Source organism: Podarcis pityusensis (genome assembly GCF_964106645.2).
Source record: "Podarcis pityusensis genome assembly, chromosome: 14".
In the NCBI taxonomy this organism is placed as follows: domain Eukaryota; kingdom Metazoa; phylum Chordata; class Lepidosauria; order Squamata; family Lacertidae; genus Podarcis; species Podarcis pityusensis.
In genome coordinates this window covers 12,933,926-12,948,375 of record NC_138039.1, presented here as the reverse complement: position 1 = coordinate 12,948,375, position 14,450 = coordinate 12,933,926, and the positions used below count along the sequence as shown (strand labels likewise).

The 14,450-nt window shown below is 45.7% G+C and overlaps 1 protein-coding gene across 6 annotated transcripts in view; it reads left to right on the top strand.

Moving 5' to 3' along the window:
• The window catches only part of PRKAR1B (protein kinase cAMP-dependent type I regulatory subunit beta), a 123,089-nt gene that overhangs the window by 51,831 nt on the left and 56,808 nt on the right, over window positions 1-14,450 (top strand). For all 6 annotated transcript variants that reach the window (XM_080981187.1, XM_080981186.1, XM_080981185.1 and 3 more), the window contains one exon: window positions 9,150-9,308. In XM_080981187.1, the coding sequence (XP_080837313.1) occupies window positions 9,150-9,308 (159 nt within the window). The remainder of the gene's footprint in view (window positions 1-9,149; window positions 9,309-14,450) is intronic.

Genomic DNA, 14,450 nt, shown 5'->3' with positions numbered 1-14,450 from the left:
AGGACATGCATCAAAATCTGGCACCTAGGTACCCCCAGATCCTGTGCCAAGGCAAGTCAAATTGTGCATGCTAAGAAACGGTGCACATATTTGCTCCTTCTCGCAAGGTCTGCTGCCACTAGCCTCCTCTAAAACTCTTCTCAAAAAAGTGCATTTTCTACAAAGCCTTCAGCGCATCCCCACAGTCTCCATCTCTTGCTGAACCTAAGGCTGCACACACCCAGGGCTGGATTTAGGTTTGATGAGGCCCTAAGCTACTGAAGGTAATGGGGCCCTTTATATGTCCAGCTGTCCTTTGTCAACAACAAATTGTCGCTGTTTTTTGTGTTGGATATATGCTATATGGTAATTTATGGACATAATATGTATCTAAAGCCATCTGCATATAACAAAATAGGAGCCAACACAACACAAAACACTGTTGCTGTATGTAGGTTTTATTTTATTTGCTTTTTATATTATATTTTGGAAATGTACATCCAGGTTTTTTTCCTTTAATTTTTTTGGGGGGGGGCAAGAGAGTGGGGCCCTAAGCTATAGCCTGTTTAGTTTATACGTAAATCTGGCACTGCGCACGCCCCATCCATATTTAAGCACACCCCATAATAAAACTAAAACTACCCTAATAAATATAAAACTACCCTGGAAGCTCTGGTTTTCTCCTCACAGAACTACAATGCCCAGCACCCTTAATGAACTACAGTTCCCAAGATTCTTTGGGGGAAAGCCCTGAGCTTTAAATGGACAGTGTGGATGTGACCACTGGTCAAACTACACATTGCAGGGATGGATCCTGAGCATATACTACGCTGCTGAGCTGTTGACACTCTATGTGGCTGTCATCTGTCAGCATTGTGCAGAGTGGGCCATATCTTGGTGATAGACCACATGTTTTGCCTACAGAAGGTCTCAGGTTCAAACAACAGCATCTCCAGGTAGGGCTAGGAATAGCCGCTGCCTGAGACCCTAGGCAGCCACTGCCAGTCCGTGTAGACAGTACTGAGCTACATGGACCAGTGGTGTGACTCAGTATAAAACAAGCACCATGTGTTCGTTCTCCTGGACTAGATGGACAAATAGCCTAATCTAGGATACATCCATCCATCCATCCATCCATCCATCCATCCATTTCTCTCTCACCTTTCCTCCAAGGAGCTCAAGGTGGTGTATATGCTCCTCCTTCTCTTCATTTTAACCTCATAACAACCCTGAGAGGTAGGTTAGGCTGAAAGAGAGCATCTGGTCTTGTTGTTGTTTAGTCATTTAGTCGTGTCCGACTCTTCGTGACCCCATGGACCAGAGCACGCCAGGCACTCCTGTCTTCCACTGCCACCCGTAGTTTGGTCAAACTCATGCTGGTAGCTTCGAGAACACTATCCAACCATCTTGTCCTCTGTCGTCCCCTTCTCCTTGTGCCCTCCATCTTTCCCAACATCAGGCTCTTTTCCAGGGAGTCTTCTCTTCTCATGAGGTGGCCAAAGTATTGGAGCCTCAGCTTCAGGATCTGTCCTTCCAGTGAGCAGTCAGGGCTGATTTCCTTAAGAATGGAGAGGTTTGATCTTCTTGCAGTCGATGGGACTCTCAAGAGTCTCCTCCAGCACCATAATTCAATCTGGTCTTAGGTACCCAGCAAACTTCATGACCTAGTGGGGATTTGAGCCCTAACGAACTCCATCTGCAGGAGTCTCATATGTTTGCAGAATGGTGCTTGCCTCCTTCTCTGCCCCCCATGTACCTCTAATCAGCGGGTGGGAGGGCCCCCCATAACCATGCTTGGAGAGGAGAGGGGGGAATCATTCCATCTAGCCTTCTGATGAAACACATTTGCCTTAGTGTGATGTTGAATTCTTCCCCTGGTCTCCCAGGTCCTAGTCTAATACTCTAACCTCTACACCACAGTGCATAACAGCTTGGCTTCACTTGAACTGCTGACAATGGCCCCTCTCACAACTGGATGCTATTACTCACAGAATACTGTGAATAAAAATGTTGTTGTTATTCTTGACAGTATTCTGCCTGCATACATACATAGGTTAACTTTTTCCACTAAGCCTGATTTGCATATGTTTAAATGAGCTGCCCTTGGCTTTTACTCAGAATGATCCATTGACCATGTTCTTTTGAGTCCTGGGTTGCCCTGGAAAGAGGAGAGAAAGACTGCACTGTGTGTGTGTGTGTGTGTGTGTGTGTGTGTAGGGGGGGCGGTCAGATCCTGTTGCATCCCCATTTCCATCCCTAGGAAGCCTGCTACTTCGCTATTACAGTTGATCTTCCAGTCACCTTGTTTATTCACATTCAAAAGTCTCTGGATCCAGAAAATCTAGATAGAGGAGCAGCTTAAGTCTCTTTCCGTCTTGGTAGTAAGACAGTCGCATCACTTCCTCATGAAGCCTGGCGACCTGCCTAAATGTATCTGGTGAAATATAAATGATGGGCTTCCAGTAAAAAAAAACCCTCTGAAAGTACCTGCTCCAAAGTGTGTGTTTTTGATGGGGGGGGGGAGGAGTCCCAGATCTATATTTCCAAATATAAACCTCCTTCCTGTTGGTTACTTTCATTTTACAAGCCTCGCTCTTTCCCCCTTTTCGTCCCTGCATAAAAAGAAAATAACGCTCAGCCCTTTCACTGTAGAACAGCTCTTACGGTCAGAAAGTTCTTCCTGATTTTGAGCTGGAATTTCTTTTCTTATACAGTGGTACCTCTGGTTAAGAACTTAATTCGTTCTGGAGGTCTGTCTTAACCTGAAACTGTTCTTAACCTGAGGTACCACTTTAGCTAATGGGGCCTCCTGCTGCTGCCGCTGCGCGATTTCTGTTCTCATCCTGAGGTAAAGTTCTTAACCTGAGGTACTACTTCCGGGTTAGCAGAGTCTGTAACCTGAAGCGTTTGTAACCCGAAACGTTTGTAACCCGAGGTACCACTGTAACTTGAAGCCATTGGTTCAGGTCCAACCCCCTGGCACAGGAGAAAACAAGCTTGCTGCATCTTCCATGTGGCAGCCCTTTAGATTTTTGAATCTATATCATATCGTCTCTTACTCACCTCTTTGTCATCATCACTATCACCTGTTTACTTGCATAACTACACTACAAACCATGCCATATGAAGAACGGTCGAAGCAGCTGGGTAATTTAGCTGGGAAAAGAGGAGACAAGAAAGGAGTTACAAGAGCTGTTTGACATTGGAACGGGCTTCCTCAGGAGGCTGTGCACTCTCCTTCATTTGAGTTTTTAAAGCAGAGGTCGGATGCCCATCCTGCATTGCAGCGGGTTGGACTATATGACCTTTCAGGTCCCTTACAACTTTACAGTTCTATTCTATGAGAGCAGCTCGCTACATCACCAAAGTTTACATAACAAAATATAAACATTCCTCAACATTTAAGTTGCAAGGCATAGCAAAGTTTAAATAGCCACGGGCATGAGTATTAATAGGCTAATCAAAACATCTAAATAGATATACACTTAGATTGAACAATGCACAAATTATTCATACTAATGCTAACAACAGAAGTAAAAAAACAAAACAAACCCACTGAAATAGCAGCAAAAATAATACGCCTTAACCAAAACTAAACATTGCCCCCAGCTACAGCAACTAAACAAGACCCCACCCTGGGAGCCTCTGGGCAGCTGAAGGAACAGCCTTTGTAGCTGGAGTCACAGAGGGGTGGGAAGGGGGAGAAATCTGATTCAGTTTGCATTTAAAGGTGAACCTACCTATTTTATGCTTTCCAGACACTATGCAAACCAAAGCAAGCCACCCTTTGAAATTTGCACTTCTCCGAGTTTTGCAATGCCATTCCCCACCCCGGGTCACGTGTGCCCAAATGCACACATTAGAGTAAAGTGTGCATAAAAATGCACATGCTGGTGAATATGACTTGCAAAAAATAAATTAATTAAAAAATGCATTATGTTTGGGTAAAATTGCTTTGCGAAAATGTGCCTATTCAGAGAAATTCGCACCAAAAATGCTGATGGATTTTCGTGAGGATTAAAAGGAAGACACTAATGATAAATTGCTGCAGATTGCAGCGGGAGAGGGGAGATAAACTGAAAGAACAAAACTGTCAGATTTATTTTAATTATCTTACCTTGGTCTAGTCCAGCATTTTGACTGGCAATAAATGGCTCTCCCATATCACAGACAGAGGTTCCCTCAAGACCCATTTAAATAGAGAAGCCAAGGACTGAACCTCAGGCTTAATACGTGCAAATCATGTGCTTTACCACTGAACCCAACACAGCTCTACTCCAAATAACAAACTTGGTTTCTTACTGTAGTGGTTCTAGCGGTTGCTCGTGCGTAAGCCAGTGCAAACACCTGGCTGGATTGCCTGAGTGAACCTTTTCTGTCCGGACAGCCACTCACCCGTGGCTGTCTCAATCACTGGCAGAATCCGTCAGTGGGCGTTTCTTAAACTTCTTCCAGCAAAGAAGCTCTTTGACGCCTAGTCTCCGCCTACTCTCTCTGCGCGAAAGCCTTCTGCGCAAGGAGGGCGTAGGCAGCGGAGGACCCCTACTCTCCCCGCTGGTCCCCGGCAAGGAGTCATGGGACCACCTCTCCGCTTCCCCCATCTGCCCCCCTTCTCCACTGGTGCTACGCTGATTCTCTTCCCCAGAAGATTGGCTGCCTCTCCCAATCCCGGGACGCTCTCCGGAATCCCTCTGGATTTTGCTCTCTCCCTCCGGCACTGATGGCAGTTCCCTGACACTTACATTACTTAAATTGCTGTGCATGTGTCCTTTTCATCTCTCAAGAAGCAGATTTCTTAAAACTTTTCCCCACACCCTGTCTTTGGGTGTGTGTGTGGGGGGGGTAGTGCTCCTTTTGGCTGATATTTTTCACCTTTCTTCATTCTTTCTCAGGAAACCAGAAGGCTAAAATAAGCTGAGACCTTAAATAGACTTTTTCCACGTGGACAATGTTTCATTCTTCCTCCTTTTTTTTAAAAAAGAGGCAGATTTGCAAGTAAACTTAGCATGGCTGAACTTTCAGCCCAGAGGACAGGATGACAGAGCCACGCATCATCAATACACTTTGTCATCATCGCGAAAACAAAATTTACTGTGTCATGTCTGGCCAAGCATTGAGGTTTTAAACTTTGAGTACAGTGTCTTCCTGTTTCAAACACTCAGGTCATTTGTGTTAGTTCCTCCAACCCCCAAAACACACTCCCCCCCCCTTTCATGAGGCTGATATTAGAAAATGACATTTTTATTGGGGAAGTGAATGCAGGTTCTTAAGTTCACATCTCTGGAGAATTACAGCACGTCCAGACAGCTGCATTATGCACTCCTTCTTGGTCACTAGAGAAGGGAGCAAGGGTGGTTTCCGAGCACAATTCAAAATGTTGGTGCTGACCTTTAAAGCCCTACACGGCTTCGGCACTGTATACCTGAGGAAGCATAGCTACCCCAATTGGTCAGTCCAGACATTGAAGTCCAGCTCCAAGGGCCTTCTGGTGGTTCCCTCATTGCAAGAAGTGAGGTTACAGGAAACTAGGCACAGGGCCTTCTCAGTAGTGGCGCCTGCCCTGTGCAAGGCCCTCCCATCAGATGTCAAGGAAATAAACTGGGCTCTTTTTATTTCAGACGGAACTCACCAGAACTCAGTTCTGGCACCTCTCAGGTGGGCGCCATTGCCATTCTAAGAGGTGTTTATGGTGAGTTCTGGCACTGCTTTTTCTAGAACAGTAGCACTGAAAATAAACAACTATTTGACTTTTAAAAGACATCTGAAGGCAGCCTTGTATCAGGAAGTTTTTAATGTTTGATGTTTTCCTGTGTTCTGTGCATGGGCTCCCAGTACGTTTCCGAGCACAATTCAAAGTGTTGGTGCTGACCTTTAAAGCCCTAAACGGCCTCCGTCCTGTATACCTGAAGGAGCATCTCCACCCCCATCGTTCTGCCCGGACACTGAGGTCTAGCTCCGAGGGCCTTCTGGCAGTTCCCTCCTTGTGAGAAGTGAGGTTACAGGGAACCAGGCAGAGGGCCTTCTCAGTAGTGGCGCCCACCCTGTGGAACGCCCTCCCTTCAGATGTGAAGGAAACAAGTAGCTATCTTATCTTTAAAAGACATCTGAAGGCGGCCCTGTTTAGGGAAGTTTTTAATATTTAATGCTGTATTGTTTTTAACACTCGATTGGGAGCCGCCCAGAGTGGCTAGGGAAACTCAGCCGGATGGGCGGGGTATAAATAAATTATTATTATTATTATTATTATTCTGTGTTTTAATTTGTTGCCCACTCTGGGCAACATAAAATAAGAGAACAGAACAAAACATCAAATATTAAAAGCTTCCTGATACAGCACTGCCCTCAGTTGTCAATGGAAGTTTGTGGAGTAGGTTACCTAACCTTGACATCTGACAGGAGAGCATTCCACAGGGTGGGTGCCACTACCGAGAAGGCCCTCTGCTTGGTTCCCTGTAACCTCACTGCCTGCAATGAGGGAACCTCCAGAAGGCCCCGGTGCTGGACCTCAGAGAGCTACTGTCCGTCAGTGTGGACAGTAGGGAGCTAGATGGACCACTTCTTGCAATGAGGGAACCACCAGAAGGCCCTTGGAGCTGGACTTCAGTGTCTGGACTGACCAATTGGGGTAGCTATGCTTCCTCAGGTATACAGTATAAAGCAACTTCCTGTGTGCCTGCGGCCCCAGCAATTGCTTGAATTCCACTTTGCTAATGAAGTTTATAAAGCAGAGGCGTGCGGTGGGGGAGAGAAAGGCATCCCTTTTATGTAAGATCTTTCCCCTGTTCCATGCTGGATTTCTTTTGAGTTTCACAATGATGGTGTTTTCCTGCAAACTTCCTTGCAACTACCTTCTCCTCTCCTTTCAAGTCCGACAGTATTGCCGAAAGAGAAAAAGGAAGACAGTGACAGCCCTGCCCCTTGGTTCTGTGCGCGCCAGACTCTACAAAGAGGGTGCGTTGGGGGAAACCCTCAGATGCCAACACACCACAGGGAGCTGGAAACTCAAAGAGCAAAGGCAGCCCTTGTACTAAAAGCAAGGAGACTTGAAATTCTGTCTGCAAAGCAGGTTGTTCCACCAATCGCTGCGGTTGTTTTTAGTGACTCTGTAAGGAAATGGCTCAGCTATTGTTTCTGGACTGTTGACTTCCAGAGACCCATAGCATGTGAGAGAGACGGCTATTTTTTGGAATGTGCGTTTTGCAACGTGTATTTTGGAGAACAGTCATTTCCCCTTCAACTAAGTTCCTTTCACTAAATTGGTTTTTTTAAAAATAAAAATAAAAATCTGTGTATTAAACTTGCTTGAAAATTCAAATTAAAAAAGCAAAACAGATACAAAGGGTAAGTTATTAATATAACATGCTTTGTACAGCTCAATAGCTATACATGAAGATAATCTCAATACGTTCTGCCTCCTTTAGGTTTTCTTTACAGGGTTTTTCCATTACAAAATTCTTCTTTACGGGGTTGTGAGATGAAGAGATAACTCAGAAATCCTATAGTCTAGTGTGCATCAAGGATGAGGAAGGAGGAGGCATTATCCTTTACACTTGTGTCATCAATAAAGACTTGCCTCAATTTTTTTCTCAAATGGGTCCACTATCTTTTGCCCCTGGTTGCCCTTAACTCAATAAAACCAATTTAGTTAAGGGCAACCACGGGTTTTGTTTTGGAAAAATCTGTGATATTTGCAGACATTCGCAAATTATATTACTGTGGTGTGGGGATTAAGAGAAAATGGATATTGAAGTTGGAAGGATAAACACTTGACATTGGTTAGGCAATGGTCTGAATCTCTTATTGCCCTTTCTCATTTGAATCCATTTCTTGCAATTGTCAATCTCATTTGGATAACACATGAGAAAGCCTATGCTACTATACATTGGGTGGGGTGGAAAATTAGGCCAAGGGCCACATTCTCTTCTGAGCAGCGTTCTGTCAGGCTTTAGGGAATCCGACCCCCCTCCCTCATGGCAGGCTGCCAGTAATGGAAAGACAAGAAGCTCTTACCAAGGTATTTTATTCAATATTCACAGAGAGAGACGTAGAAATGCTGTCTGTTGGATAATGGCGTTGCTTCGAATAATCTCTTCCCTCCTTCCCTTCTCCGTTGTTAACAGCCACACCTCCCTTACGGTGTCTGCTTAGGGACAATTGCCTCTGGACTCTCTGCTCTCCTACTTTCATTGCTCTCCATGTTCTGAGAGAAGGGGGTACTCTGGAATGCTCTCTAGCGATAATGCGTCAGCCAGTTGTTCCTGCTCCGCTTCTCCCATTATTTCCCAGCTTTGCCCCTCTTCTATCCCTGAGCTGTGACCCGTCATAAATCTATACCGTCCTCCTCTTCTCAGGAAGGTTCAGGAGAAGAGGGAGGCCATCTCCACCATTCCTCTTCAGTCCAATCCCTGACAGCCGCATGTCAAAAGTTGGCAGAGAAATGAATGTAAATGTTTCCTTTATACATTGACCTCTGCACACACACTCTTCTCTAGCCTCCATCTGGGAAAGCAAGGAGTGTCATCAGAATTCAGGAATACCTTCCAGGCAGGCCAAAACATTCTGGGTACCAAAGCAGGGCCAGTGAGGAGTGTGGCCTGATGGGAGTTCTGACGCCACATAGAAAGGCCTGGAGGGCCACATTTGATTGCCAGGCCTGGGGTCCCCCCTTCTATATATGTTTAAATTAACACTGATGAATTATTCTTATCGTAGAATCATAGAACTGTAGAGTTGGAAGGAAACCCAGCTAGATGGGCAGGTTATAAATAAAAAAATAGTTTTCATCATCATCATCTAGTCCATGGGTAGGCAACCAGATCCGGCCCGATCGCCTTCTAAATCCGGCCCATGGACAGTCTGGAAATCAGTGTGTTTTTACATGAATAGAGTGTGCCCTTTTATTTAAAATGAATCTCTGGGTTATTTGTGGGGCATAGGAATTCATGCATATTCTCCCCCCCCAAAAAAATATAGTCTGGCCCCCCACAAGGTCTGAGGGACAGTGAACCGGCCCCCTGCTGAAAAAGTTTGCTGACCCCTGATCTAGTCCAGCCCCCTGCAATGCAGGAATATGCAGCTGCCCCATACAGGAATCAAACCTGCAACCTTGGCGTTATCAGCACTGTGTTCTAACCAACTTCGCTTTTCTCTCTCATGTGTTTAACCGGTAGGTGTATGTGAACGGAGAATGGGTCACCAGCATTGGAGAAGGAGGAAGCTTTGGAGAACTCGCCCTCATCTACGGAACGCCAAGGGCTGCAACGGTTAAAGCCAAGACAGACCTCAAGCTTTGGGGTATCGACAGGGACAGCTACAGGCGCATTTTAATGGTGGGTTTAAAACCTAATTATTTGCCTAAGTTATTGCTTCTATTTTACGGGTTCCTTTACGGATGCCGTAAACTCATATGGTGCTTTAGTGTTTTACAACAGAGGTTAAAGGCTTTGAAAATTGAGGGCTCGGTGTCTGCTCTGCTCGGAAAATCAACAGCAGTACATGGGTTTCTACTGTGATTTGTGGGAGAGAAAGGCACTGTAAACAGAATGTGCCATCCCATATTGTCTTTATGAGAAGTGAGATGCTTCTAGCCTTCCCCTTTTGATTCCAGAAAAGTAGCCAGCAGGAAAACGGTCAGGACCTGGCTGGGGTCATGTCGTGGGCGGCCAAACCCAAATCTAAGCCTGGAAGTTGCAAAGAGGATGGAAGTAGTGGGAAGCTGGAACCTGAAGATCAGCAAGTATAGCTTTACTGAACAAGTGGAGGCTGAAAGCCCAGCCCGTAGTACTTAGGCTACACTTGGCCAATCCAGAGACTCCATACTGCCGGCCAATTGGAAGGGCTGATGTTGCCTTATCCTCATCCATTGAGAGTCCTTCCTCACCCCACAGAACACCCTGCCTGCCATTATAATAACTGCGCAAGAGAACATGAGATGTACTGCAAACGGTAATTGGGGCATTCCTGGGAGAGGAGGAGCCCAGTGGTGGCTGGTCTAGCCAGGCCGATGGAGGGGGCTTTGCTGCCTCACCAATTTGCTGGGTTTATTTATTAATTTTGTATACTGATGGAGCCAAGTGAAATGTTATGTTTCGTTATGGTTTATTTCTATGCTGCTTTTGGGCCACAAAGCGTTATCCCTCTTCAGCCCCACATTTTTGTTCTTCCAGCCCTCTTTTTAAAATATCTCTCCCCTTCCTCTCTGCCTGTTGTTTTCTCCAGCATTTATATACACGCAGGTCCCACTTACAGAATACGTGTTCTGTGGAAATTGTAGACTTGCTATGTGAATGTTTGCCTGGAAATCATTTATTAGGCAAATGTTCACATAACAAGGCTATGACTTCCATTGTTTCCTATGGAAATATTTATGATTTGGGATTTGTCCGATTCTCTCCTTCCCCCCCCAATGGTTTTTCCCTAAAGTGGCTGCAGCCCAAGGAAAACACTGATTTGTCCGATCTCTTCTGTTCTCTGTTTTGTCCGATCTTGCTCATTTCCTGCATGGTTTCTGCCCCAAAATGGCTGCCGTCCACCAGCAAAGCAGAAACAAGCAAGGAAATAAGGAAGTGGGCAAACTCCCAATGTTTGGATATCTGAATCTGTGGTACTTATGGTGACGTTTGGGCACAATTCTTTATGTGTGGATACGTGAATTTTTGGGACAAGGGTGGTGCTGTGGGTTAAACCACAGAGCCTAGGGCTTGCCGATCAGAAGGTCGGCGGTTCGAATCCCCGTGATGGGGTGAGCTCCCGTTGCTCACTCCCTGCTCCTGCCAACCTAGCAGTTTGAAAGCACGTCAAAGTGCAAGTAGATAAATAGGTACCGCTCCGGTGGGAAGGTAAATGGCGTTTCCGTGCGCTGCTCTGGTTCACCAGAAGTAGCTTAGTCATGCTGGCCACGTGACCCGGAAGCTGTACGCCGGCTCCCTTGGCCAATAAAGCGAGATGAGTGCCGCAACCCCAGAGTCGGCCACGACTGGACCCAATGGTCAGGGGTCCTTTAAGTGAATTTTTGCACAATGAGCGAGTAGATAGCAGGACCCGGTGTAACCCCATCCCTCTTCCCTGGGTCCTTGTATACATCCTGGCTCCATGTCCTATATCAGCCACTTGGCCAAGCCAGCCTTGAGATGTGGCTAAGCCTGCAGCTGTTGTTGTTGTTTAGTCGTTTAGTCGTGTCCGACTCTTCGTGACCCCATGGACCAGAGTACGCCAGGCACTTCTGTCTTCCACTGCCTCCCGCAGTTTGGTCAAACTCATGCTGGTAGCTTTGAGAACACTGTCCAACCATCTCGTCCTCTGTCGTCCCCTTCTCCTTGTGCCCTCCATCTTTCCCAACATCAGGGTCTTTTCCAGGGAGTCTTCTCTTCTCATGAGGTGGCCAAAGTATTGGAGCCTCAGCTTCAGGATCTGTCCTTCCAGTGAGCACTCAGGGCTGATTTCCTTAAGAATGGATAGGTTTGATCTTCTTGCAGTCCATGGGACTCTCAAGAGTCTCCTCCAGCACCATAATTCAAAAGCATCAATTCTTCGGCAATCAGCCTTCTTTATGGTCCAGCTCTCACTTCCATACATCACTACGGGGAAAACCATAGCTTTTACTATACGGACCTTTGTTGGCAAGGTGATGTCTCTACTTTTTAAGATGCTGTCTAGGTTTGTCATTGCTTTCCTCCCAAGAAGCAGGCGTCTCTTAATTTCGTTGCTGCTGTCACCATCTGCAGTGATCAAGCCAGCAGCTACTAACAGACAAATTGTAAGTGGCTTACATATTAAGTCCGCAGTCAACCCATCAAAAATGGGTAAAAGACAGTTTGGGTTTCAAGGCACCAGTGCACCTATTATTTCAGAAATTTCCTCCGTCACCTCTTCCTAGAATTTGTATGCCCACTATCATTTCTAAATTGATTAATCATCTGCCCCAAACTACAGCTCAGTCAGTAGGTCTTCCCCCCATCCTTTTTCCTAATAGTTCCTTTTTTACTCACTTTCTCACCCAGTAGGTGGGAAATACTTATTGCTGTTGATTAGAGAGATCAAATGGAGCATGTTGTGCAACACTTTTCTTGTCAGCCATAACTTCTCTGAGGGGGCCCTGCTACTTACCACACTGGGCATCTGACTAATCCATCCAGGAGTCATGTATTCATGACCTGAATACCTTTGCGGGGCTCTTTTTTTGAGTGTGTGTGTAATAACCAGTAGCATACATACAACTCCACATCTGCAAGGCAGCCCTGAGGATGATTGAGTACGTTTCCTTATTGGGACATCCTTCATGACTAATGCAAGTTAGTCAGCTAGTCTCTCTCCACAAACTATCAGTACTGTTTCCTCAACTTGAAGCTGTCAAACATATAAATAATATTGGGATGTATCCAGCTAAGTTCTATGCAGAGCATACCCACTGAAATGAATGAACCACTCATATCCTTTCATTTCAGTGGGTCTACTCTGTGCATTGTATACAGCCGACTGAGTCTGCCAAAGCTGAAGGAGGGTGAAGAAGAGTGGTTTAGAAATCTTTAAAATTAATATGCTTAAAAAATAACAATCCTTCAACACTTTTCAGAAACGCGGTTCCAAAACCCTGTTTTTGCCAGCCGCTCTTCAAAGAACGTTTCGGGATTTGAGAACATTTTAAAAATTCCTCCTGCCCCCAGAAACTCTCAGCTCTGCGATTCTGTGAATAACAAAGCCTCAGATGTAAAACAAACCCATTGCTGCAACTCTACTTAGCGCCATGGAACGGATAGTGCCAGGGTCTTTTGAAGTATTTTGGTTTCATGATCAGCAACGCATTTGTTTCAGCGGCTGTGTGCGCACAGACTGTTTTGTGCTCTGCTAAGAATGTTCCATTCTAAGCATAATTCAATATCAGGCTTACATAAGAATTAACTAGGGCTTCACACTGGGACCTCAGGCCAGCTCCTCGCTTGCCAGGATCCGCCTTCTTATTTGCAACCTGGCCCTGCTCTCCCCATTCTCCTGGCTTCGATTGGTTGAGCTCCCAAATTCAAGGCGCAGCTTTCTAGGAAGCAGCCCCTCAACTCCTGTTAGCACAGATGTAGGGGGTTCTGAGGATGGAGAGAGGGAACAGGGCTGGTGGGAAGAGGAAGGGATAGGAAACCTGGAGTGAGAGAATGAGATGCAGAGAGGGAACCAAGCCAGGGGGAGAGCGGATTGGAGGAGAAGAAAAGGAGATACCACAGAGGGTGGAGTTGATGGGACTAGGTGGTTTGTTGTGTGCTTTGGAATCGAAATTGAATTGAAATTGAAATTGAAGTACTTTATTGTCACTTGTACAACTTGTATACAGTGAGATTACACGAGCACTCCCCACTCAGCTCTCTTAGTCTTAATTCCCCTCGTTTACTGACGCACGCCCACCAAACCCGAAAGTCAGTTGCCCTGTTGTTATCTTTTCATTCAGCAGCCTAACAGCCCACGGATAGAAGCTGTTCTTTACCCTGTTGGTACGACTAATCATGCTTCTATATCTTCTACCTGAGGGCAGGAGATCAAGAAAGTGCTGGCCAGGGTGTGAATCATCCCTGAGAATTTTCCTCACTCTCCTGAGGCAATGTTCTTCCGCTATTTCATCCAGCGGATTCATGGGACAGCCCATAATATCTGTCCCGTGAATCCGCTGGAAGGACTATTCATATAAGTCCTCCTTTTGGGCTTCCCATGGGCATATGGCTGGCCACTGTAGGAACAAGATGCTGGACTAGATAGGTCATAGGTCTGATCCTGCAGGCTCTTTGTACATTCTTATGTGATAGACAGGGACAGGTTCAGGGCTTCGATGCAGTTCTTACTTAAAGGCAAATCTCTCAAATTCGTACTTTCTGAAACAATATGGGAAGTGAAACATAGCCCCCCTCCCTGCATTGAAATTAGCACTTATCCGAATTTTGCAATGTAGTTCTTCAGCCAAGCATTGTTTACAAAATTTGTAGAGTTGTAGAGTTGGAAGGGGCCACAAGAGTGACCTAGTCCAACCCCCTGCAATGTATATATTGGTGGTGGGGAAGCAGGGGTTCCTCTCCAAATTCCCCCTCCACTGCTTTTGCAAACTTTGTTGATGGCTCCAGCCTCTGTGTGGGTGACACTGTTGGGGCTGCATTAGCAACACAGTGTTATTATTTATACCATTCTTTCTGCTGCCAAGCATTTTGGAAATGGCTGATCTGCTGTTTGGGATTGCTTTATGCAATTTTTATATTTTAAAAAATATGAATTTACGATGTAAGGATTTATGTCTTTTGGATAGAACTTCTCCAGTTGTTGTTGCTTTAGATGCTTGGTAAAAGCAAGGGGTTTTGTTGGTTTGTTTTGTTTTGACTGGAAATAATAATTAAAAAAAACTTGGTCAAGAGGGCCAGGGGCCTGCTCCAGATTACCAGAAGGAATGGGGAGAATGGGAGGGCTGGTTGGTGTTGCCCCCAAACAACTGCATTTGCTGTCTC